Raw genomic sequence first — 25966 nt, 5'->3', positions numbered from 1 at the left:
CTTAAAGACAACAGCAGGGTGGCTGAAGGGTATGAAACTGATGAGGGTAAAGGGATGAAATATATATTCCAGGAATGCCCTGCATTATGCTATACAAGTAAAAAAAAATGTTCAAGTGAGAGTCTTGTTAACATTTGGCAGCATGTAATTCAGTTACCAAGAGCCATTTTTTGGGAAAACAGTTTCAAACAGCAGTGCTATTCTTTTATTTCTCAGTGTTATGGGTCACAGTGTCAAGGCAGACTAACAGACTACACATGAATGCACGAGACAGAGACCGACTGGAACAGTCCTCAAAAATGTAAAGGATCATTCTAAATTTTTGCTGTGTGCTTATTCTAAAGCTTTTTCTGAAATGTATCTATAATCCAATAAGTAAAAAGTGATTTAACTGTTCCTTTATATTCCTCTGCAGTGTTTATTTTAATTACATCTGATTTGAGTGGTCCTAAAAAACAGTTTAGTAGCTAATATTTTTTTCACTACAAGAGAAAGCCTTACCAAGATCAGGAATTTCTGTAGCTAAAGTTTCTATAAAAGGTACCATTAGAAACAACTATCAGTACACTAGTCGATAACTTTTTATCTTGTAAGCACAGTTTTATGTAAAAATCAAAACATATTGGTTTAAAGATTTCTGTCATGAAACCAACAGATTAGATTATTTAAAACTACTTTACATTTCTCTACTGCTATATGATGAACTGAATCTAATTTTACAGCCCCTACAATTCACTTACATTGAAGTCACTAAACCCATATTAATTCACCACCAGATAAGAACCTGTTCTGTGGCCAGAATTAAATGTACATATACTTTATGAATTTTGTTGTGGAAAAGTCAGAGATAAAGGGGTGCATTAATCACAAGTAATTCAATTTGCCACAGTACTCCCCAGGATAGTCCATAAAGAGCTCCCCTGGTAGTATTTCCCTGCGCGGGTTTTTTCTCTTTTCTCCTCACTTTTCACATCATCTTTCTCTCATTAATTCAGGTTCAGCAAGGAGTAAAAATACTTTTCCTTTGGGTTCTTAAATGATAAGGGAGAAACAACATTTAGGAACATCACTCCCTAGGACCAACTGAATCCATCCAGATTGATGAGGTTTATCTCTATGAGAAAAAGAGAGGTGCAAACTGCAGTAGATACCAATAAACTCCCTGGAAACTCTAAGGACCTATTACATGGAATGCACAGCCAGGCATTTCATCTATGGTTTGGACTGTGATGAGAAAGTGAAATCTGCCAAGACTACACCCTCTACAGAATATAGTATTTCACACTGTGAAACATTTCCAATCTGTGCCATGGAAGTGACTACATTCAGATCAGACTAGCAGCTGCTGTATTAGAAATTGCATGTCTAGGAAAGAGTGGCTGGTAGCTGAAACAAAAAGCTAGAATGGATTCATTTTTGCAAAATAAGCTGTACACTAATACAGCATCATCACACTGTGCTCTCTAGGCCAGGAACAGAAAAACATTTTAAATATATTGTTATCATAAGAAAACAAATGCTTGTTTCCCTCCTCTCCCAAACAAGACAATAAAATATACTTCACAAAAATATTCTATTGAATGACACAGCAAAAATAAGCAGATATAATATGGATACAGACAGATAAAACATATGAAATGCCTTTAAATGGTTTCAAAAGACAAGTTAGGTGGAATACAATGCTCCAAAGAGTGACAAAAAGTATCTGGAGGGAGCAGGTTCTATTCTGTACTGTTTTGTTCTACCTTACATGTCTATGATAGGTTAGCCTTCCTTGCATCCCAGAATGCAGTAGTCCCCCCATAATAGAATAATCTGGCCCAAACCCTACCTCACCTTGCAAAGCATTCATGACATCCAGGGTATGGGCAGGAAACCATACAGGAAGATTCTTAAAACACAAAGTTAAGAAAGGCATTAGGCAGCAAAGCTGGACAAACCTCCCTGAAGCAGGACTGAAAGCACAAAGCAAAACATACCACAGATGCAAACACTAGAATCACCTCTCATGTGTAGAAGTTTCATGAAGGAGGCTTGCTTGACTTTAAGAAAAATGAACTGTTCGCTAAAAAGTTTTCAATAATTCCATTTCCTGTTAACCCTTGCACCACTGTGTATGTTTGGGCTGCCAAACTCAGACACAAAAAGATTGTTTGGAAGGGGAGAAGACAACACAACATAATTATTTTTTTTAGTTCTATGAGACTTTATTACATTAAGGACTGTATATATCTAATTATGAAAAAATGAAACACTGATGCTGAATTTACATCCCCAAAAGGTAAAACTACTTAAAATTCAAAGTATTAATTGTGCATTAAAATCTTTATGCATGTAGCTGTAAATTTTATGGATCGCCAACTACCAGTCCATCTTCACATTAAGAGCTCTGCATATAACCTGTAGTTTATTGCTGCAGAGAATGACAGTGCAGTGTTAGGCTTTTTTTGGTATAAATGTGAACCTAAGTTTACAGGCAAGATTATTTTCCTGCCTGGCTATCTGGGATTCAATCAAAGGGGACTGCTATGGGAAATAAATCAATCAAAACAAGGACAAAGATACAGTATTGTCAAGGAGAGATTATGGGCTCTTGAAGAAACATTGGTACAACCTATTCATTTTGGAACACTTTTGCCCTGGCTCCACATAGGCTCACATTTTCCTCTCCCCATACCTGAACCTAGAAAAAATGAGGATTGTACTGAGCTGTCAGAAGTTGCCCAGTAGGGAAATACTGGCAGAAACATTCACAAGGAGCACAAAGATAACAAACCTGAATGGGATTAACTGGAACCTATGGAAGATTGACACAGCCTTATTTTTAGCATTTGCATGTTGTGCTCTCTCTCTTTAGGCAAATACATAATTATTATTTTTTTAGAAACCAGTTGTGCCTTGCTTTAATCATCTCATTGGTAATAAGCCTCCAGAGAAAATAGAATATTTGGACCAAAAAATGTAAAATGACAGTGAAACAGGAGACTGCCTCTCAGAGATCCAGTTCAGATATGTCCAGACAGTGGATTTCACTGACAGATGCAAGACCAAGGAGTATACTCATGAGGGGCTATAAAAGGGTCCAAAGACCAACTTGCCCTGCAACAATAACAACTACACATAAATTAATTAAATGTAATGTTTCTGAGGGCATCTTAGTGTGAAAAGTACTAATAGATTTATTTTGAGATTGAAAACATGAGTTTCCTTCTACTTCAGTGGCAAAAGAAACTGTTGAGTGATGAATTCACAGGAAAAACTAAAAAAAAATGGTCAAAGAGATTCTTAAGGTTCTTTAACAGACAATGTTATCGACCCTCTGTTCAGAAGTATTCATAACTACAGACACTGAAGAAGTTGGAAAAAATGTGAAAGCTACTAAAAATGAAGAGCTTATATCTTACATATATTTGTGGCTTGAACAATAAGTCAAATAAAATGAGTGTAAGAGTCCCTCCACACATGCAAGTCAAGGCATGATCAGATCTGATCATGATCCATGCAATTGCACACGTTCATTAGAAGGAGGTGTGACTGTAGGATCGCATATAGGATCCCATCATGCCTTGTTGCTGGTGCAGGGAAAGTTTGGGATCATGGCTGGGAGCTAGGGTGGCCACTGGTCCTGTTTTATACTGGATTACCCTGTTCTTACATGCTTTGTTCCCCTGTCCATTTCTAAATGAGGAAAGGACTGCAAAAAGTCCTATTTTTTAAGTTCATTGGTAGAAATACATGTCAATCATTTGTCCTCAAGATTCTATGGGCTGCGTGTAGAGGTAGGATTGTACACAGGCAGGAGAAGCAGAGTTCCAAGCCAGCCAGCCAGGGAGGGATGGAGGTGGCCTTTTTGTGGTGGCCCTGCCCCTTACAGCAGATTGGCTAAGGGTGCTGGTGGTTTCCCCTACCACTACCAAGGGGTGTTCTGTATTCTGGGAATGCATCAGTGACACCCTACTGGGACCCCCCTCAGCTGATCCAGGCTCCCAGCTGCACCTGACCACACGTTCAATAAATGATGTCACAAGAACCAGCCACAAAGTTATTCCACATTTTTTGTGGAATAACTTTGTGGCTTATTCCTTGTTTTATGACACCATTAACTGCTTTAACCTCTGGCTGGGTTACAGCTTAAGACATGATTAATTGGTTAATCGAGTCTTAAGTGTAATGTGTAGCAGAGGCCTCAGGTAAATCTCATTTTAGTCCCATTAAATTTATTGTATGCCAATAGTCCTTAATAATAAAAAATAGAAGGCTAAAATGGGCTTAGGAAAATTAACATACCTACTAAGAATTAGCATCACACCAATATAACCAACATTTTTCTGCTGTGCTTCTTGATTTTCTGCCACTTGTTAATTTTTCATGCATTTGATTTTGTAATCCAAGTACTTTAGGGTAGCTACCTATGGCACATATTGCACACTTTTTCTAGTGACTTATGAAGGTTTTGGAACATGACGACATACTGCTTATGAAATAATTCTAAACTAGAAACTTCAGAATTTTGGTCTATGATACAGGCTTTGGTGTAATCTGTTCCATTACATCTGATGCTTTCTACCCTTTGACATCCCACCAAGTGAGGATGTCAAGGCAGAAGTAGCAAAGTAAATATCTTTTATTGAAGTGCTTGCTGTGTAGTGCAAAATTAATACAGTTTATCATCTACTGGTACACATTTCATCTTTGTTGATTAAATAATGGAAAGTACATAGTCTATAGGGGAAAAAATTCATTCAGCACAAAAATAAAGTCCTTTTTCATGTACACAGTATAGAACGATACACTGAAATAGCAGTAAACTGTTGTATATTTAAGCCACCTCACAAAGCCTATTGCATCTTGAACATGTTCACACAGAGAAGCTACAGTCGCATTGCTTATCAGTTCTTGATTACAAGGGAAAGGAATGACTGCATAATACACAATGATATTTATATCAAGGCAGAGAAAATGGTTAATGAGGCAACAGACTCTCAGGTCCTACCAACTGCACACAAATGAGTTGACTGCGGCTAGAGCCATCAAAGCTCATGCCAGAGTCTCCAAACATACTTGTTCCAAAGTCAAGCTCCTAAATAAAATAACCAGATATTTCAAAGAGTCAAATATTTCTCCCTCAGCAAGAACAACCAACCCTTCTAGGAAGTGATGCATGAGTGACAAACTTTCCCCTGAAATTTACATTCTGCATTCCAAAGTTTGTTTGCATCACCTTCCTGAGCACAGACCTGGGCTATATGCTGTAGGTTGCCACACTGACTTAGCAGGATTGGGCATTTATAGATAGGAGCTAGTGAGCAGGGCTTATTTTTCAGTGGCACTGCCAGACTCACTAAAGACATCCCTTTACAAGCCACAAAAAGCTCTTGGTGATTTTTATTCACTGAAGTCCAAATCTTCCTTAAGTCCTAACAAACTAATAGCACTAGAGGTGGTGACCTGATCTCCGCTCCAGTGCCCACCTACCCCCAACTTCTAGCATGACAGAAATCACTGGGGCTTCTTTATGCCCACAGAAGAGGGCCAGATTTGTTTTGAGGAGCAGACAATATGGCAGGAGAAAGCAGTAATGCTTAAGTGGCGTAGTACTTTTCATTATAAAGGCTACTTGTGAAGCTCTAGTAGCTGCATTGTTTACAGAAGGGGAGAGCTAGGGATTCATGGGCAATGAAAAAAAATTGGCACCGTCTTAATATTTCAAACATTTGATTTTGCAATCTAGGTAGCTTTCTTTTAACACATTTTTAATACCAATAATACAATTTCATGGGCACAGGCCTAAATGTAATCATGATAAAAGAACAGTTTTATCTCAGGCCTTAACAATCTTTGGGTATTCAATATTTTGAAATACTGAGCCTTCTAAATCATAGATGCCCTTTACAAGATAAATAGTGGTGGAAGTGCAAAAAAGCGTTATAGAAATGTAAATTATACATGGGAAAATCTCCAATCATCAAGTATATTGAATGAAACAATGGAAAATAATAGGACTTAAACTCTCTATACACAGTATATACTAAGTAGATCATGCATCAATAAACTGATTCCCTGTCTATAAAAATATTAACATAACAACATGCTACTCCTGTTATTTAGATAAAGGATCACTTTTTGGTGCTACAAAAATGTAATGATGTAGCAACTGTGGCAATATTCTTACTCTATTATTTTCATACTATCATTTTCAGACTCCTGGACACAGACAAAGTTTACTGGTTAATAAATTTACCTTGTATGTCAGCTTTTTCTTGGTAAAATTGGGCACCATTAAGACCTTTTGAGTATTTTGTCTCACTTGGCAGTCTATCACGATATGATCCAATGCAAGAGGTTTCTTTCCTATTCCTTTAAGGCTGAAGATATGTTCAGTGCCATCTGTTTCATTTTGTAGAATGAGCTTACCCTGTGACAAAGAAAGACGAGAGAAAGTTTCAGTGCTGTGGGAGTCTTCCTTGGCTGCCAAATAAACTCCCTTTGCCTATTAATCTTGAGTCCAGATAGTGAAACAATCTTTCAGGGAGGTGTTCCAATTGACTTTCCCAGTTCATGCAACCTTCTGCTAGATTAATGAAGACAAACTTAAGGAAGAAAACCTTTTTCTTCTCACTTTTGTCTAAATTACAGTGTTAGCAATATAGGGACCTCATACATATTGACTATACACTTGATTACTTCAGTTCAGCAAAGAAATATACCCTCCAAGATAATGTTTTCTAAGCCCTCCCTAGTTTTAATTGGCATAGTAAATTAGAAGAAATTAACTTTCTTTTCTCCAGAAACAGCTATGAAAAGAAATTTTGTACAAAGCACAGCTCATTGTACCAAAGTGCGAGATATTTTTCATTTCCCATACTGAAGCACAAAGATTTGTTTTGTTTAATATAGAGTCAGTAATGACTGCCCCTTTACAGAAGTGTTTGACCGCAGGAGGTCAAATCCAGCCCCTAGCTCAAAGAAGGATTACCCCCATCTAAACCATCCCAGCCAAGTGGGATGGCACCTGTATTTAAAAACTTCCAGTGGGGATTCTGCAACCTCTCTAAGGGTAGAAATAGACCATCAAATGAAGCAGATCATCTATACCAGGTATCGCAGCACAGCTGATCCATTTCATTGGGTGAAATGCACATCGCCCGTTGTCTCTCCCCTCGATGGTGTAGGACAAGGAACAATGTGTTCTCCCAGCATTTAAGGGGCATAGTCCTACATGGATTGGGAATTTCTGGGCAGGATCAAGGCCCTCAAGCACTGAGAGCAACTGCCCAATTTTCCCCACTTACTCAGATGCATCCCCAGAGATCCTGTGAGCAGGTCTGGGTGAGCAGAGATAGTGGGTCTTTCCCCATTCACCCAGACTCACTCCTGGGACCTCGGGGGCAGGGGGTGTCTGGGTAAGCAGAGAAAGCCCCATTTATCCATCCAGGTCCCTGGAAATTCAAGGGCAGGACTCAATAAGCAGGAACCCACTGGAAGAACAGGCACCAGGGATTCCCAAGGTCCTACGCCTTCACGCAAGAATCTGTGCCAATTGGGGGCAGGTCTCTAAGCAAAAAACTGAGACTTCCCCACTTACAGAAAAGTTCCCTGAGATTCCCCTGGGTTTTTCTCTGTAAACAAGGGAAATGTGGGTAGGTTCTCTGGGGCCTTGAGAGCACCTGCCCAGACTGGCTGGAAGAATGCAAGCTGCTCAGGCTGCCTGCACTGTTTTGCCACAGACCTAACTGATGTCTGCTGCAATACAGCCGACGAATCTATGACTGCAATCTGTCACGCCACTGAACTGCCTCTGATGTGGCACAACAAAGTTAACAGTCTGGCTGCTCACCATTTATGCCACCATAACATTTTTATAGCGACACAAATGAGACATCAGGTGACTTCTGTTTTTACCCTAATTTGTTCCAGTGTTTCAACACCCTCACAATAAGAAAGTTCTTTCTAATATCTACCCTAAACCTCCCTCGTTTTAAGTTTATCCATTTACTTCTTGCCCTCTCCCCTGTGAACACAGAACATTGCATCAGCCTCCTTTTTATAAGTCTTTAACAACAAAAAGGGTTGTCAAATCCTCCCCCACCCCAACCTGTTAGTCACCTAATATCAGCAGTTCTTCCAGCCTTTCTTCATATATTATAGTTTGGGGGGGGGGGTTGCTTTTTAATCTACCATAGACATTTTTCAAGGCATTTTTTAAATTTAAATCTGTTGAAGTGAAAAGGCTAAAACTGGCTGTACTATTCCAGGTAAGGCCTTGCCAATGTGCTATTAGCTTTTATATGCATGAGTAAGTGTGTGCATGCAAAAATATTAGCATACTGAGATGTACTGAATGAGCAGTACATGCAATTCACCAGAAGTGAAATCATTCTGCTTTCTTCAACAACTGGGAGGCCTCACTTAGAAACGGTATCCAGTTTTGGGTACTGCACTTTAAAAAAAAATTATGTGGGCAAACTGGAAAAAGTCCAGAGAAACAGAAGTGTTATATGAATTTGTCTCTACAAATTACAAATACAGTGCATCTAAGAAACTCTCTTCTTTCTTGAGGAAAAATAAAATACTTTAACAACATTCAATTTGAACAGAATAATTTTGACAAACAGCTTTAATCATTACCTTGACTCTTTATACTCAAAATGATAACAGTATTTTGGGAACTATAGACCTAGAATTAAGGTAATTAATGCCTACCTTATAAGCTGTGAATTCTACTCTTTCTGTCAGAGATAACTAAAGAGACAAACATTTATGGGGGGAAAAAAATCAATGCACAAAGCAACAAAGCTGGGCTGTTTATAACTCAGTTTTTCAGCTATTAAAATTCTGATCAGATTTAAATGAATTGTGTGGGAGGATGAAACTTTGTATCTTGCTAAAACTGGCTGCCAGTAGAGTTTGGCCTTCAAGGAAGTGTTTTTTTCAGACTGCCTGAAAAAGATTTCTGAAAACTATCACTTAATTAAATGATACTTTCTGAAAACCTTGGGATAAAATTCTTTTGAATTCTAGTTTAAAAAAAATCCCCAAACCGCACACATCTGTATCAGAACTACTGATGCAATAGTTCTGAATATCAGTAGTCACAGATTTCTTGAAAAAAACTTTCAGTTCCTTAATGTGATAAGAATTATATAAACCGGAAACATCTCTACTGCACCAAGAGAGAAAAAAAAGCCAACTGTAAGTCTATTCAGAAAGAAAAGTTACTATAACAATGAAACCCCAGGAAGAAATCCTGGACTAAATAAAGTATATGACAAAGTTCCTAGTAGACCTCAGCTTTCATCCAGAGAGTACAGACAATGGTACTAAGCCAGTCTAGGCTAGAGAAAAAGAGCTTTTCCTATAAAACTTCCCAGATCTGTTCTTTCCATCACCCAGGCTTGTAACAAATAAACATGGAGTCATGAAATACCAGTTGTGGCAAGACCAGGACCCAGGGATGGCTGCGTGGCTCCTGCCTGGCTGCATCTTTAATAAAAACCCTCCCTGATTGCTCACCCGCTCCGCCTTGTCCTTACTGCAGGTTGAATAAGGGAGGCTGCCCACAGAGACCTGATCACTCAGCACCAGGTCTCTCCTGGACCCCAACAGTCTTAATTCAGCCCTTAAGCTTGATGGGCCCTTTCAGCCTGCCCATGCCACTGCAGCATGTCTGCAGCTTTAAGGGCTAATTGGGCATCCATGCCCCTCCAGGGTACCCATAGCCTTAAGGGCTCAGTGTGTGACTCTGTCCTTCCCTACACCATATCCCATGCCACACAGGTGTTACTGTATCATCACACTCTATTGTGGGGGTCTTGCCCTTTTTAGCCTCCTTCCCTCTTGCTCTCTCTGGGTCTTTTACCACAGGCCCATGGTACTGGACCTGGCTTCTATGCTCCAGCGTCCCTGACTGTAGGTCCCAGCAGTGACCAACTGGACCTTCGGCCCCTCCTAGGCCAATGGAGATCATCAGGCTCGCTGATTCTGGCAGGCCCTAGCTGTGGTCTGTCCTGGAGCTTTAACCCTTCCTGGGCTCCCAGGCTACCCTGGTCCAGCATGAGCCTCTCTCTGGACTCATAGCCTCTCTAGTCTGATTCACAGCTTCTCTCTGGGCTCCTGGACCTTTGGCATCTCCCAGGCCCTCCTGGGCTACCAGTTTGCTGAGTATGCCTTGAGCCAACCCTCATCAGGACTCAAGGCTAAACCACTGGTGCAACATAAATTAACGGCATCTCAGCCCTCTGGCAGGCACCCCCAAACTTGCTGAACTGAACATAAAACAAGGCCACTTCCTGCATCAACCAGTCTCTCTGTGCCCCAGGCAACTTCTCTGGTTCCCAATCTAGGAGAGTTTCTTACTCAGTTCAGGAGTCCTGGTGCTCTGCTGCCAGGAGCTCCCACCTTCAAGGCTCTCTGGGCTGGACTGCCTGACTAGCTCAGACACTGGGCTTATAAGGCTCAAGCCTAGCCTCTTTTCAGTCAGATGAGTCCTTAAATTAGCCACCTTCACCACCTCTCAGGCTGCTTGCCATCTTAAAGGTGCAAGTGCACCACAGTACCCTATCACACCACGACTTTGTAGAAGAGACTTCCTAACTGACACCTGCTATTGGAATTAATATTCTAAACTACTAGATTTAAGACCAGTCCTGTCTACATGTGACAAATCTGCTGTGCATTTATACACACAATATTCTACACATACACTTACTGTACCATATATTCAAATACTAGTTTCATTTATCCTGAAGCAATTCCACTTCAGCCAGTGAAATTGTGCCAAGAACAGTGAATAAGGTATGGCTATCCATATACATAAATCACATGTTCCAAACAAGAAATCAATATAGAATCTGTACCTAGATGACTAATAATATACCTAATGTACCTAAATGACAGATAATATTAAATACAACATTGAGATAGAGACCAAGTACTCAGATGTTTGGAAATGCTGAGTTCAGCATGAATACTCCACCCTTAAATCAATCTCCCTGACCCCCTTCATTCACATCTTTTAAAATATAGTTCAATCTTGGAGCTCTGTTTTTCAAATTCCATATATAAATTCAAACATAAAAAGAGACTGGGAAAATTAATCAAGACTCCTAAGAAAAAAAAACTGTATCCAATTAAAACCGGTATAAAACAGGAAATATGGTCACAAAATTACAAAGGTCACTCTCTCATGCCTACACTCTTCCACCCACACATGCACACACAACTTAGACTGCAAATAAATCAGTGTCACCAAAACATCAGTAAAATAATTTTAAACCCGTCAACTCTAATGCCAGCGCTCCCAGGAAATGATTTTACATAGGATCATAGGAAAGTAAGGCTGGATGGGACCTAACAAGTTCATCCAGTCCAGCCCTCTGATCAAAGCAGGAACATTCCTGTCTAAACCATCCCAGCCAAGTGTCCATCTAATTTGCTCTTGAAAACTTCCAAGGATGGAGTTTCCACAGTTTCTCTAAACAGCCTCTTCCAATGTTTGACCACCTTCATAATCAAAAAGGTCCTCCTAACCTCCAACCTAAATTTCCCCTGAGAAACTTTGAGGCCATTGCTCCAAATCTTGTCCCCTACTGCCCGTGCTCTCTATAATCACCTTTAAATCATTTGAAGACCATTATCAAATCCCTCCTCCATTTAATCTTCTCCAGATTAAATAGCTCAAGTTTTTTCAGCCTTTCCTCATAAGCCTTGCTTCCCAAGTCCCTTCTAATTTTTGTTGCTCTGCACTGGACTCTAATATGTCCAAATCTTTCTTGAAATGTGGGGCCCAAAACTGCACACAGTACTCCAGGTGAGGACTCACCAGTCCTGAATAAAGCAGAAGGACCTTCCTTTGACTACAAGTGATGCTCCTGTTATTAGGGGTGTGCAAAATGGGCCATATTCAATTCAGATTCAGCCCAAATCAGGGACAGTGATTCAATTCATTGATTTGGATCACTGTCCCCGATTTGATTCAGCCGAATCCAAATCTGAAGAGTCAATGCTGATTCTTCAGATTCTGCCATAGACACAGCTTTAAATGTTTTTTCTGTGTACCTCAAGGTACCAGGCATGGCTTGTGAATGCTGCAATGGTGAGGCAGATGAAGCGTCCCACAGGAGCACAGGGGGCCCTGCGTGCTTGACAGCAAACCTAGAAGCAGACCAGAAGTAACTTCCAGTCCACTTCCAGGTCCACCACAGAGCATGCAGGGGGCCACCCCACACCCTTCCCCCCAACTCAGTGATCAGCAATGAGAGAACCCCAGGTGCCCCCCCAGACCCAGGAGGCACCAGTTTCCAAGCCAGGGGTGGGGCATGGGGGGACCTCCTGCACTCCCCAGTGAACCCAAAAGTGCTTTTGGTCCACTTCTGGTGCTGCTGCCAAGCACACTGAGGAGCCGCCCGCACTCCTGTGGGATGTTCCATCTGCCCCACCATTGCAGCATTCATGAGTCACCTGGCACCTTGAGGTATGTAAAAAAAACATTTAAAGCCGTCTCTATCTGCATCGCTGAATCTTTCCGAATCAATTTAAAGGGTTCCAATTCAATTTGGAGAAACTAAGGGGTCTCCTGATTCGGTTCGGATTCAGATAGATATTCAGCCACTGAATTGGGCCAAATCTCCACTGAATTGATCAGGGACCAACGCTTTACACAGCCCTACCTGTTAATACAACCCAGGATGCTTCTGGCTTTTTGTTTTTTTGGCAACAAGTGCACACTGTTGGCTCATGTTCAGTTTATGGTTCATTGTAATGCACAGGTCCTTCTCTATAGTACTGAAGCCTAGAGAGCCATTCCCCAATCTGTGTATGTACATACAATTATTCTGTCACAATGCTGGACTCTGCACTTTTCCTTGTAGAATTTCATCTGATTGACTGTGGATCATTTCTCTAGCATATTCTGGTCATCCTGGCCCTACCCTCCACAGCATGGATCAGCAACCCCCAGCACATGTGCCAAAGCATGGCACACGAGGCCATTTTCCTTGGCAGGCCACAGCCAACCTGGCTCTAGGCAGCTTCTAGCAGAAGCTGCCTAGAGCCCAGGATGGCTACAGCTGGGAGGCTGCAAACAGCTTCATGGGGTTCCACAACCCTGGCACCAGTTCCACGGCTGCAGCAGCTGTGCACGCACCTCTGGGAGCATGGCCAGGAAGGAGCCTGGGGTAACACTGCCATGGAGCTGATACCAGATCTGTGGAACAACACAGCTGTTTGCAACCTTCCAGCCACCTGTTACAGCTGCCCAGAGCCCAGGCTGGTTGTGGATGGCAGTCAGGAAGCTACAAACAGCTGCGTTGGGCTCCACAGCCCCAGCACCAGCTCTGTGGTGATGGCGGGTGAATGTGCAGCTCAGAATGCATGGAAAGGGAGGGGCTCAGGCAGCAGAAACCTGGCCCCTCCCCAAGCATCCTTTAGAGGCATGCGTTCAGCCACCACCAGCAATGAAGATTGCGCCCCTTATAGCTTCCCCATCTCTGGCATACCAAGTCAAGACATGGGTGGAGGTTGGGGTGATTTTGGCACTCTGGCCAAAAACGTTGCCGACCCCTGCTCCAGAGTGTCTGCTACTCCACCTAACTTGGTGTCATCCACAAATTTGCTAAGCGTGCACTCAATACCATCACCAAAATCATTAATGAAGATACTGAATAGTAGCAGAACCAGGACAGGCCCCTGGGGAACCTCACTTGATACCTCCTCCCATCTAAGCATCGAGCCACTGATAACTAGTCATGGAGCATGATGATCCAACCAGTTATGTGTCCATATTACAGTACTTTTGTCTAATGTGTACGTCCTTAGTTTGCTGATGAGACTGCAATGGGGGACAGTTTAAAAAGCCTTGCTAAAGTTGATAATAAAAGATATCTGATTTACCAAAAGAACCTTGTCTGCTTATTTCCTTAGACCAACACAGCTACAACCTATACTCCTGATTGCTAAAGTCAAAGTATATCATAAGCACTGGTCTTTCCCCATTCACAAAGCCTATCACCTTATCACAGAAATAAAGCAGTTTGGTTGGGCACAAATTGCTCTTGGTAAATCCAAGCTAGCTATTTCGGATCACCTTGTTCTGCTCTAGATCCTTCCTAGATGGATTTCTTGAGTACCTGCTCCAGATTAAGGATCTACCAAAATCACAGTGGAATGTGGTGCACAGTGGCTCCTTGAATCTTGCTTACTTTGCCAAGCACCCCTTCTCCCCAACCCCTGATTGGCAGAGGGGCCCCAACAGTGCTGCTGCTTGTTGTTGATCAGCTGGGAGGCAAAAGCCATGGTTTTAAATACAATGTGTTTTTTCTTCTCTTACAGCTGATCGCCCATTAAAGGAGTGAGGGTTAACAGGTAGAAAACAATAAGAGAGTTAAAAATGCCAGAGCCAGTTTCAGAGCCAAAGCATCTTTGAGGCCCATTCACTACAGCATTGCAAGAAGTATGGGAAACAAATAGGCTGAACTAGAAATCATAGCATTTAAAGACAATTTTGACTTCACTGGCTATACAGAGGCTTGGTGAAATGTGCATGGTAGATAACTGTTTCTATTCAAGAAAAATAGGTAACAGCAGGTTTAGCAGAGTGGATTATTTAAAACTTGTGAGCTGGCAAAAATGTGGGATTGTAATATCCCTGATATTTAAAGAAAATACAGAGAAAATAAAGACATATAAAAAGTTCAGCAAGTTTTTAATATATATAGACAACTTTCTATTTCAGAAACCTGACAAAACAACAAACAGTTATCTATTTTGCATCTGATTTTAACCAACAGGGATGAATTAGTCATAAAAGTGAAGGTATTGGGCTTGGCATTAAGTGATCACAGTATGATTAAGTTCATGATTTTATGGAAAGGCAGGCATGAGAACAGCAAGACACTAAACTTCAGAAAGGCACATTTCAACCAACTCAGCAAAAGATGGAATGCCTTTGATAAATTAAAAAGAAGACAATGCAAAGCAACTAGAATTTTCTAAAGAACATAGTATCAGAGGTTCAACATCAACCTGATCAAGTGAAAAGGGAATTTAAGAACCACTATATGGCTGCAGGAGAAATCTTTTCACTATCTAAAAATCAAAAGAGATACATACAGACAAAGGCAAGACAGGCTGCCACTAAAGATGCATGCAAAAGAACAGTGTGTACAGGCAGACAAAATCAGGTGATCAAAGGAAAAAATAAAAGTTACAACTGGCAAGAGAAGATAAAGACAATAAAGCAATTCTGCAAACAGCAAATGAAAAAAAAAGAAAGAAACAGCAAACACTGAGTTTGTTGCTATCCATGAAAGGTGAGCTACTAATAGGAGATGCAAAGAAGGTATTGTTTCTTAATCCCTACTTTACTTCAGTCTTCATAAAAAAATACAACCAGATTGTACAACCAGTCATCAGGGTCTGAGGAAATGCACCCCATAATTCTTAAAGAACTAAATGGAAAAAGCTGAAAGAATTAACTAAAAAAAAATCTCAAAGTCACTGCCAATAATATTTACAAACTTTGGAAAAAACCAACAAGATCCAAAAAGGCAGGAGAAGGATTAATTTAGCACCCACCTCCAAAAGATATGTAGTTTAGGAATTCCTTCAACATAAGGATAAACTCTACCATAGCTCATTGATGAGCCTTGAAGTAACATACAAGTCCAATCCTTGAACCACAAATCCATCTGCAGAAGTTGCAGGTCTTTCTGCAAGAAAAAGTCAGCTTGAGGCCCAAATTTCTCTTCTTTTCCTCCCTCTGTGCTCTCTTCTCTGCTTTGAGAAGAGCTTCTCCAGGCTCTTGAGATGATGACAGTAGGTCACCCACATTTCACATCCATAGAGGAGAGTGGAGATGATGACTGCATTGTAGAACTGGACCTTGGTGTCTTTTCAGAGACTGCAGTCAATAAATACATGCTGAAACAATTTTCCAAAGAAGACACGTGCGCACCAAATCCTACACTGGATCTCCTCAGTGTTTGCTCTCTTGATAGGTGCTTATTGAGGTAAGGAAAGTACTCAACTACCTCCAGCATCCTTCCCTTGATGGTAATTTGAGGAAGGGGGTCATATTCATAGCCTAAAGCACGCTGGTAGAGGACTTCAGTCTTCTCAATGTTGAGAGAGAAGCCCAAAGTTTGGTAGGCTTCTGTGAAGAGATCAAGAGCAGTTTGGAGGTTTTCCCAGGATGTACATGGATGGTGCAGGTCATCAGCAAATTGAAGGTCAAGAGTGCCCTTTTTGAATACTTTTGTCTTCAAACAAAAATGTCCCAGATTGAAGAACTCTCCTTCCATTCTATATTTTATGCTCATCTCAGAAAGGAGGAGGTCCTTAACAAAAACCAGAATGATAGTGTAAAAAAGACAACAAAACTGGGATGATAATGCATGCTTGCTTGATCCCAGTTCAGACAATAAATGGCTCTATGTCCAATCCACTACAAAGAATGGTATCAGTCATCTGTTCATGGAGAAGCCTAAGGACCTTGATGTATTTTTCAGGGCATCCAAATCTGGCCAGGATTTTCCAGTGGCCTTAATGAGGTCAATGAAAGCCATATACAGGTCCTGGTTTTGTTCCTGACACTTTCTTGGACCTCGCAGGAAACAAAGATTACATCACAATTGCCTGCAAGATGGTCTGAAATCACACTGAGATTCAAGAAGTACTTCCTCAACAAAAGATGGAAGACAGTTCAGGAGGATGTGGGACAGGATTTTCCCTGCTGTGGAAAGGAGGACACTACCTTAAGTTCCCCCACATAGACTTATCTCTTTCCAAAGTCACGCTGTTGGAGTTCCTCAGGCCCCTAAGGATCTCTTTGTTGTTGCAAATTTGAAGAATAAATCTATGGAGTCTCAGTACCAGTTCCCCAGTGCCAGCCTTGAAGATTTCAGCAGGTATGCCATCCAGTCCAGTAGCCTTGTTGTTCTTGGTTTTCTTGATGGCACACCAGACTTGCTCTAGGATAGGGGGGTCAGCAAGAGATCCCCAATCTTCTGCATCATTGGGGAACAGACTCATTATTGGCATCCATCAGAATTGACTCACAGTTCAGGAGTGCCTCAAAGTGCTCTTTCCATCTAGCTTAAATAGGTTAATTGTCTTTGAAGATCACTGAACCATCCTGTATTTCCAGGAAAGTAGGACCATGAGAGGTTAGACCATAGATGGCTTTCATTGCCTGGAAGAAACGATGCACATCATGTTTGTCAGCAAAGAGCTGAATCTACTTGACATTATCTTGCCATCACTGGTATTTAATTTCCCAGGTCCTCCTCTGAATTTTGGCTTTGAGGAGCTCATATGTCTCCTTCTGCTTAGATGAGGTGTCATGAGCCCTTCTCTTCCAGAGAACAATGAAAATTGCAGACCATCCAGTCTGACCTCAGTAACTCAGAGCTACCAAAGCAAATTATTTAGCACTCAATTTGTAAATATCTACAGTTGGTAGAAATGATCATTAACAGCCATCATGGAATTTAAGGGAGATTAAAAAAGCAACCCAACTTGGTTTCTTTCCTTGAGAGAGTCACTGAGTAAGTGGATAAGGGGAATGCCTAATATTAAATATGGTCTTAGCAGATCTGGACTTTCATAAGGCTTTTGACATAATCCCATAGGTCATTCTTATAAACTGAAGAAATGTGACATTGGTAAAGTTATCACTAGGGGGCTACATAATTGGTTAAATAACCACAAGTAAAGAGTAACTATTAATGGACTGATGTCAGACTAGCAGGATGTCCCAAGTAAGGTGTGTTCTCAAAAGGGGTCTCGTTCTAGGTTAAACATTTTTGTTAACAAAGCAGATGCAAGAATACAGAGTATGTCAATTAGGCCTGCACACAACACAAAAAAAGAAGTTGCAAAAACATTAGTAGTTAGGATCATCCCAAAATTGAAGAATTGGACTTTAAGGGTGCCTAATTAGAACACATCAGAGCAACCTCGACTAATCGAGCCTGCTGGAGTGTTCTAATTAGAATGCTTTAGTGTTCTGCAGAGTCTCATGTATTCAGTGTCCCACATTTCAAAATGCTGGCAGGGGCACTTTAAAGCTCATCAAGTGAGTTTTAGTTAATACATGAGATGCTGTGACATTTTAATTACAGCGATTCCTGAGAGTGGCTCTAATTAAAATGGCCTCCCCCCCCCCACCCTGCATGACATGTATAGGCAGCCTATGCCAATAAAACCCAAATCAGCAAAGACAAGACAAATGTATAATGTGTTACAAACAGGTAAGAAAAAACAAATGCACAGATATAAATGGAAGCACACTAGTATGGCAATAGCATAGGCAAGAATGATCTGAATGTTATGGCAGCTGGATGCAACCCCGAATTAGGAACAATGGCCTGACTGGGAACAGGGCCTATCTGTTCCTTATAAAAAAGAGTAAGGCCCTGAACAGTAAGGCCAACAGTGTGCTCCTAGGAGCCAAGAGCACACCACCTGGCTGAGCTGCAGGTCATGGAAACATCCTTGGAAGTAAGGGCAGGAATTATGGGGATAGCTGGAGGCTCCTGGTCCTGGAGCATGATCAAAAACTACACCCTGCTGGGGTTGGATGGTGTGGTGGGGGCTTGTGGCAGGGCAGCTTCCAGGAAATATGTCACACCTGGGGCCTCCTCAGTGAAGGGTGAGTATGGGGTACCAGAACCTCCGTTAACTTGTAGGTGACCTTGTGGAAGGGAAAAGTTAGGGGAGAAGAACCCAAAAGGACAAAGCAAGGGACCAGACTCATCATGAGTTCTGAGGTTGGGTCCTGGCCAGGTGAAGGGGCCAGAGACGGTACCCCAGACTTGCAGCAAAATTTGAGGCTGCACTATGGGAGCTGGGAGTGAGACTCCAGCGGGATGGGGCCCTGAGCCTACAGGGAGCTATGTGAGAAGTTCCTGGGGCAAAGGGAAGAAGGGATTGTGAGTCCAGTGTAGGGCAGGGGATAAGGCAGGAAAATAGGGTTTGGAGCCCAGAATGGGGGCTTGGAGCCCTGATCGGGAATGGGGCTGGGAGCCCTGAGTGAGGAACAGTAGGGGAGACAAGTGTTAAGGAACTGGGACTACAAGCTTCAGTGGCAAGTGAGAGTCCCATGTGAGACTCTGGAGCTTGGGTCCCAGTGTGAGGCACTGGAAGAACATGGATGCCATCTGCGAGGCATGGGACATGGTACAGGGATGGTCAGAGCTGTGTACATAGGCCCTTGGCATCAGGGCAAGTAAATGGGCAGCCTCCCACCTTATTGACATCTTTAAATTGGTATCAACAAGGCATGGCAAGAAAGGTAGCCAGGTGACTTGCCCAGAGACAAGAGGCAGGCCAAAGATTTGGCCGGCCCCAGGATGCCCACTTGTTACAGCTGCAAACTCAACATGCCAGCAGTGTGATGTTTGTGCAAAGATATAAACACTTCAATCCCAAATTGCATCTGTTTCATTTAACACAACCATTTATATAAAAGACATGGGAGGTAACAGGACTTAACTACAGCACGGAGCCTTTACAATGTAATAACCAAAACTGAAGCTTGTAGAGAAACTGAAAGGGCTTCACAGGCAAGCTACAAGAAGGTTGGGCTTGAAACCATAAGAGAAAAGGTTGAACAGACTAGGTAACTAGCTAAAGATTGAGCGATAACATAATAGGCATTTTCAAGTATTTGAAAGACTGATGTAGCAAGAGGAAAAATGATTTTCCCCTTTCCACAGAGGAAAGAATGAGACACAATAGGTTTAAGCTGCAACAATGCAAATTTAGATTAAATCTCGGGGGAAAAGCTTCCTTACTATATCTGTAAGACTATGGAACAAGCTACCTAGGGAAGTTGTGTCTGTCTCTGGGGATTTTCAGGAAGAAGCTAAAAAGGCTCTTGTGTGTGATGGTTTAGGAGCAAACACAGTCCTGAATCTGCGCAGAGGTTTGGATTTCATGGTTCTTCCCACATTTCAATGCCTTTCAATTCTTTGGTTCTTGGCATGTCCCAGTTAAGGGAAAATCTTATCTTCCTTGTCTCCAATTCAGAAATGCATTTTAACATGTTCCCAAATTCAAACAGATGCACAAGTGCTTTTATTTACTGGAAAAGTAAGAATTGTTTCAAGATGTCTTTTATTGGGCCAACCATATAGTTGAGTGTGCTGTTGGGCAACCTTTTGGATATCTAGTGCCTTTTCTAATGTCAAGTTTCATGAGCTGCAGCCCCTTTCTTAAAAGGTTGAAAATAAATTCTTTCTTACCGTAGTTACACACTCCAAGATAGGCTTGAACATGAGAGGATATTGTGTTGTTTCACCTGGACCCACATATATGAGAGGGGGGCCATGAAAAAAATGTCCCTCTAGGATCGCTTTAAGTTTCCAGTCTTGGCTGGACAAGTTACTCTGAAACAAAAAGAAGAGATGTCAGTCACATGACATTTACATATACAAGAAACGTTTCAGCTTTCTGCTGCTGCATTTTTTAATGGTTTAGTCATTACTTCTTAGAACGGACAACAAATCAGAGCAAAACTGTCAGCTGAAGTGAAGTTTTAGAAAAAAAACTTAAACTATATATAAATAAATAATCTGCCAAAAAATGTCCATAGTCTTTTGGCTATGGCTCTGCAGTAGCAACAGCCTATTCTATACAGACATTTCCCTCTGTAGAAACCTTTAATATTGAGGGGATAAGAAGGTTACTTCATTACATTTAAGAAGCATATAATACTGTCAGGAATGCAGTTTAAATTATTAATTCTATATTCAGAGTGGAGTTTGTGTGCAGTAAATGAGGTATGGGCCACAGACAGAATGACAAGACTAAAGAGACTACAGAAGAGCTGCTTTGTTCCCAGAGCATCCCTATCCCTATCTCCATCCTTTGAACTGAGCATGAAAGAGGTCCTCAGAAAAAAAGGATGTCATCGCAGAATTAGTAATAAGATACAGGAACAAAAGTTGCCCAGATAACTTTAATACTACTATTTGGTAACTTGTGATATCTGGTTTGCAGATACAATACTAGAATTTTTTTTTCTTTTGCTTTAAATGCTTGCATGCAAGTGGTTATATATGTGCTGCTGCTTGGAGAAAGCTCAACAATGCTTAAAAAAAAAAAACACAAAAAAGTGTAGGCACCAAAGAACAAATCTATGGTGTAGATATAGTATATTATCTGTACTACAGCTTTCCATTATCATTATCATCATTAAAAAAATCATTATTAACATAACAATACAGTAACATCATCTAATTTTCTCATCTTGCTCCTTAAATTAGACTTCAGTTCTTTTTCCTCTTAAACTTATTATTTGTATCGTCATTCTTCCTCCCGCTTATAATTTGATGCATATTATTAAGTGTCAAACGCAGATAAGGGATCATAAGAATGGAAGTTGAATCATTATTTAGGTAGGCAAAGAACAGTCACTTAACATTTTCCCCAACAACATTTGCATTTATATGTTTTCAGATTTGGGGGACCAACGTAAAACTTCTGTACTGTTAAGGGGGTTTCACAAAACATAAGCATCCTTTAAACACAAAAGGTGGAATCCAAAAATCCTGAATCACATTTCAACCTTTCGGATACAAACTTAACTTACAATTGGGATGTCCTGAATAATCGACTGATAGGCTGATGTTATGAATTCTAATTCAGCCTCTGCACTATCTGCATTCACCACACATTCAATCATGTAGACCCGGATATCATAGGAGGACTGCAGCAGAATCTGGCAAGGGTAGCGACCAGGATATTTAGGAACAAACCTTATAGGAAGCTCAACTGTAGTGCTGTCATCTTAAATTAAAAGGAAAAAAAAAAAACATGGTTACACAAAATACTCCAGAATATTAAAGGAGCAAATAAAAGCTAAAACACAGAACTTGGAGAAAAATATAAATTCTGAATAGGGATATCAATCTAGAACAGGGGGTGCTTAACCTCTGGCCTGTAAGCCAAATGCAGCCCATTGAATCATTGCATCTGGCATATAGGGCTCTCCACAGGTGTGAAAATTTGGCAGTGGAAGAGCGGTGGCCATTGAAGTGGCCATATACCTTCCCCTCTGGTAAATCTCCAAAACATCATTGCCTGTGCAGCAAGTCAGAGCCAAGCTATGCCCCCCTGTCCCACTGGGCCAAGCCACAACCCTATCCTCCCTTTGGGGCTGGGCCATGCCCTTTCCCTGCTGGGGCAAGTTGGGGCCTGGCCACACCCCACCTCTTGTTAGGGCCAGGCCATGCCCCCTTTCCTTTCCATGGAACCAGATCAAGCTCCTTTCCAGTGCAGGTCTGTGCTGGGACCGGCCTGCTTCCCTGACCCACCCCACACCTCAGAAAGGAGGAGGTCCTTAACAAAAACCAGAATGATAGTGTAAAAAAGACAACAAAACCGGGACAATAATGGTGACCACAAAACTGGGACCAGATGGTGTTTGTCATGCCCATGCCAGATATGGGCCACAGATGGACCAGGCACTGCCAATCCAGCCCTCCAGTAAAAAGGTTGAGCACCAATGATCAAGAGTGAACATACCACAAACTTAAACACCATAAAATTTGAAAAGTCTTTTCAGTTATACATAGTCAATATTTATATTCTTTGCGGACAACTACTGAATGTAGTTGAATTATATAAATCTCACACTTTTTTGTACAGAGTACAAGACATACATTAAAAGATCCATTTATCCTTACACTTTTTAAGGATTTATTGTATACGTCCATCAAATACCATAAGCATTTAATGATACCACTAAAACATTTGTCAGCAGTTACCATGCAGTAATATTGTAAATAATTTTGGTATTCTGAGCAGTGCTTAAAATAAGGAAAAAAATTCAACATAATATTTTACCGAGCCCTACTGTCCCCATTAGACCCAGTCATACATCCATGCCCAACCCTACAAATTTGTATGGGGGGGAAGATCAGCCACCTTCATGATATCCCCCATTTCTTAAACTGCGCAGAGGTCCACCTATAGAAATAGGAGGGAAAACAGCATGGAGCACAAAGGAATATTCCCAGGCTCAGGCCCACAAGCCCTTCTGCCAAAGAGTAAAAGCAGTCCCTAGTTATAACAGCTTATTTGTGGCTCCCCTTGCTGAGAAATACTTTTTCATGAAGGCTTCCAGCATTATATATCAGTATATACTTATAGGAGCCCTATGTGAAGTAGAGAGCAAGGGAAGCCCAGGGATTGTGCAAAGACACACAGAAACCACAGGGATGGATCTAGGATCCAACATATTTGAGTCCACAAATTCATACGAGTCCTTCAACAAGAGAAGACAAAACCTACCTCTGAGAGAACAGATTTAGGGAATTTTTAAAGTTTTCCTCCTCTTTACCTTCTTATAAGTGATTTTGTGAATATTTCAGGTGATGTTTAATGACAGACACAATGTTATAAAAATGAATTTAATCGTCATTTAAAATGATGGTTGCTCTCTTCCACAAACTGCTGTTGCCCTCTGACTACTACTCAGCTACTACCTCCCTAGGAGTTGTACAGCAAACTAATACTTCTCTATTGCTTTGTGTCATCTTTAGCCTCCATCATTGCATTAAAAAAGCTTGCAATCAAGGGAAGAGTAATGCAGCAGTACATTATGAGCCTTTCAACATTACTAGGCTATCAAAAAGATTAGAGATTGCACCTCAGGTTCAACCTCCTCTGAAATAAATTAGTTTGTTCTCTCATAAAGACAAGATTAATGACCTGCTAATTTATGAATTATTACCTTTCTTCTGTTTTGTCACGAAGTTATTATCCCTACTAGCTATCTTCTATAAAAATGCCTCAGGTTTGTCAGTTATACAAGCAATAAAACTCCTTCTCTAGTCCGTTCTCCTACTGCCTGCAACACTAGCTGATCATTTACTCGGTCTGTAGGAGAGTACTTTGACGATTATCAAATCAATATACATATCTAAATCTTTAGGTATATCTTTTAAGTACTTACCTTGAAGTACTACAAGGGAGATTATCTTTTTTCAAATACTCTAGCTGTTGTCAATATAATATTGCATTGTTACTGAAAGCTCCAAAATATTTTTAAGGTAATGGAGTGAGTTTGAGACTTCTGTGCTATAGACATTTAAATTATTGCTGGGATAAATTATGTTACTTCTTTTAACTCCCAAGGATAGTGTCCTATGAGAGAAATTTTAATCTAAAAAAAGACTTCATTTTAAATATAAGATAATTACTAAGCTGAATAAGGTAGCAGTCATCAGACTAGTCTACAATTGCTACATTGTGCATGTTTTAAAGCTGAAGTGCAATCTTTAACGTTTAATGCATTATAAAAAAGAAATTCTATCCATCCATTAGCACAATATTTTCAAGGTTGTATTTCTGCAGTTTTCATTAAAATATTTATTTCATACACTAAAAGAAAATAGTTAAATAAAGGAATAAGGTGAAAAAATGGAAAAACTAAGATCACCCAAATGTAAAGCAGAAAACATGTAAATGTTAAGCCTTGAACACAACAGATCAACATTACTAAAATAAAACTGGATCTTCAAGTCAGACCAATTACAGTAACTGTTTGTCTAATAGTACAGCTGTGTGTGAAAGTTTTTCTTTTTTTCTTTTTTTTTTCTTTTTTTACAGAATAACTCTATGCTAAATTTTAAATATATATCATAATGTAATCAAACTTAAGGTGCTCTCAAACCAATTTGTTTTCCTCTAGTCTGCATGTGGTATTATTAAGTATGCCTTAGCAGAAAGTAGATTAGGAGTTAATTCAGTGACTTGTTTAAAAGTAACTGCAGGGTCACAGCAGCCATAATTAAGGAAACAGCTGAAAGCACATACATGAATTATAGGGATACTGGATACTGACCAGATTTTTTCTATATAGCAAAAGCTGGACTACATCTCCTTGGAAACAGATGATGTTTCAAGCTTTCTCCTCTGCAAGCGAAATGCAGGCTAGGATAGTAAGGACTGCAGATGTTATTTTCCCAAGCTGGGATTTAATATATGGGTGAGTTTCTTAACAAAAAGTAAAAGCAACCTATGAACCAGGCACATGACCCCAAAGGCCTATCACCAGGTCACCATTCAAACCACCTATGCCACAGGCTCATTCATCCTTGTTTTCTCTGGCTCAAGTTTGAACTCTTTTCTGTACAGTGGGTTGTATTCAGCAGGCAGAGCAAAGACGGTCCCCACAGAGCAGTTTATAAATTGGTGGTAGAGCTCAGAAGTGTGGGTCTGAACTGCCTCAGGCCATGGAGGTCACTAAACCTGAATCTCTAAAATCTTGTGCAAGTAGTCCTTTTGCTAGCCTCCTACACTTTGCAAGGAGTCTAATCCTGTCATGTGACTTAGATGTATTAATGAGAACACGAAGAGGATCAAGCCCCCATGTTAGTTCTGGATCTCAGTCAGCCTAGGCAGAAGACATGCACTCAGCTCAACCCTGTCAAGGCTGAGGCATTTCTGGGCATGTACAGCAAAACAGTTTTAGATGCACAGCAAACTTTTTTTTAAGTTTTAAAACTTGTTTTAGGTTTTTTAAAAAGGAGAGATGCATGGTGTGCTTAGCCTTCCTTTTCACTCCAATAAATATTATTGGATGGGAATGCGATTGCCTTCTCGTTAGGGTTCTGCTTTTCCAGTGTTTCTGAACTCCAAGGCAGCCAAGTTCTTTTCTAGGACAATAAAGCCATGTGCAATGCCAGAATATGACATGCTGAGGCCATAAACTATGCCCAGTTTAAGAGGCCCCATACACTAAAAATAATCCACAAAATCCCCCCAAATGGATTTTCATGAAATGTTATTATTGTTATTTCTGAACAAATTTATGAACTCAATAGGAATAACTGTGGAGCCATATATATGTATATTTGTCATATTAAAATGTCCATTTTTTTTCTTATTTAAAGGCCCCTCATATTGTGAGACCCTAAGCTGTAGCATAAGTAGCTTAAGCCTAAATCTGGCACTGGCC

General features: G+C 40.7%; 1 protein-coding gene across 1 annotated transcript in view; it reads right to left on the bottom strand.

Annotated features, from left to right (window-relative positions):
- Positions 1 to 25966, bottom strand: part of CFAP47 (cilia and flagella associated protein 47) — a 734432-nt gene that overhangs the window by 348058 nt on the left and 360408 nt on the right. The window contains exons 46-48 of the mRNA XM_019528459.1: positions 21593 to 21789; positions 20244 to 20387; positions 6242 to 6415 (exon numbers count right to left, since the gene is read on the bottom strand). Of these exons, the coding sequence (XP_019384004.1) occupies positions 6242 to 6415; positions 20244 to 20387; positions 21593 to 21789 (515 nt within the window). The remainder of the gene's footprint in view (positions 1 to 6241; positions 6416 to 20243; positions 20388 to 21592; positions 21790 to 25966) is intronic.

Source organism: Crocodylus porosus, unplaced genomic scaffold (assembly GCF_001723895.1).
Source record: "Crocodylus porosus isolate Cpor-Errol unplaced genomic scaffold, CroPor_comp1, whole genome shotgun sequence".
NCBI classification, from domain to species: domain Eukaryota; kingdom Metazoa; phylum Chordata; order Crocodylia; family Crocodylidae; genus Crocodylus; species Crocodylus porosus.
The sequence above is the reverse complement of the archived record's forward strand: the minus strand, read 5'-3'. Positions and strand labels throughout refer to the sequence as shown.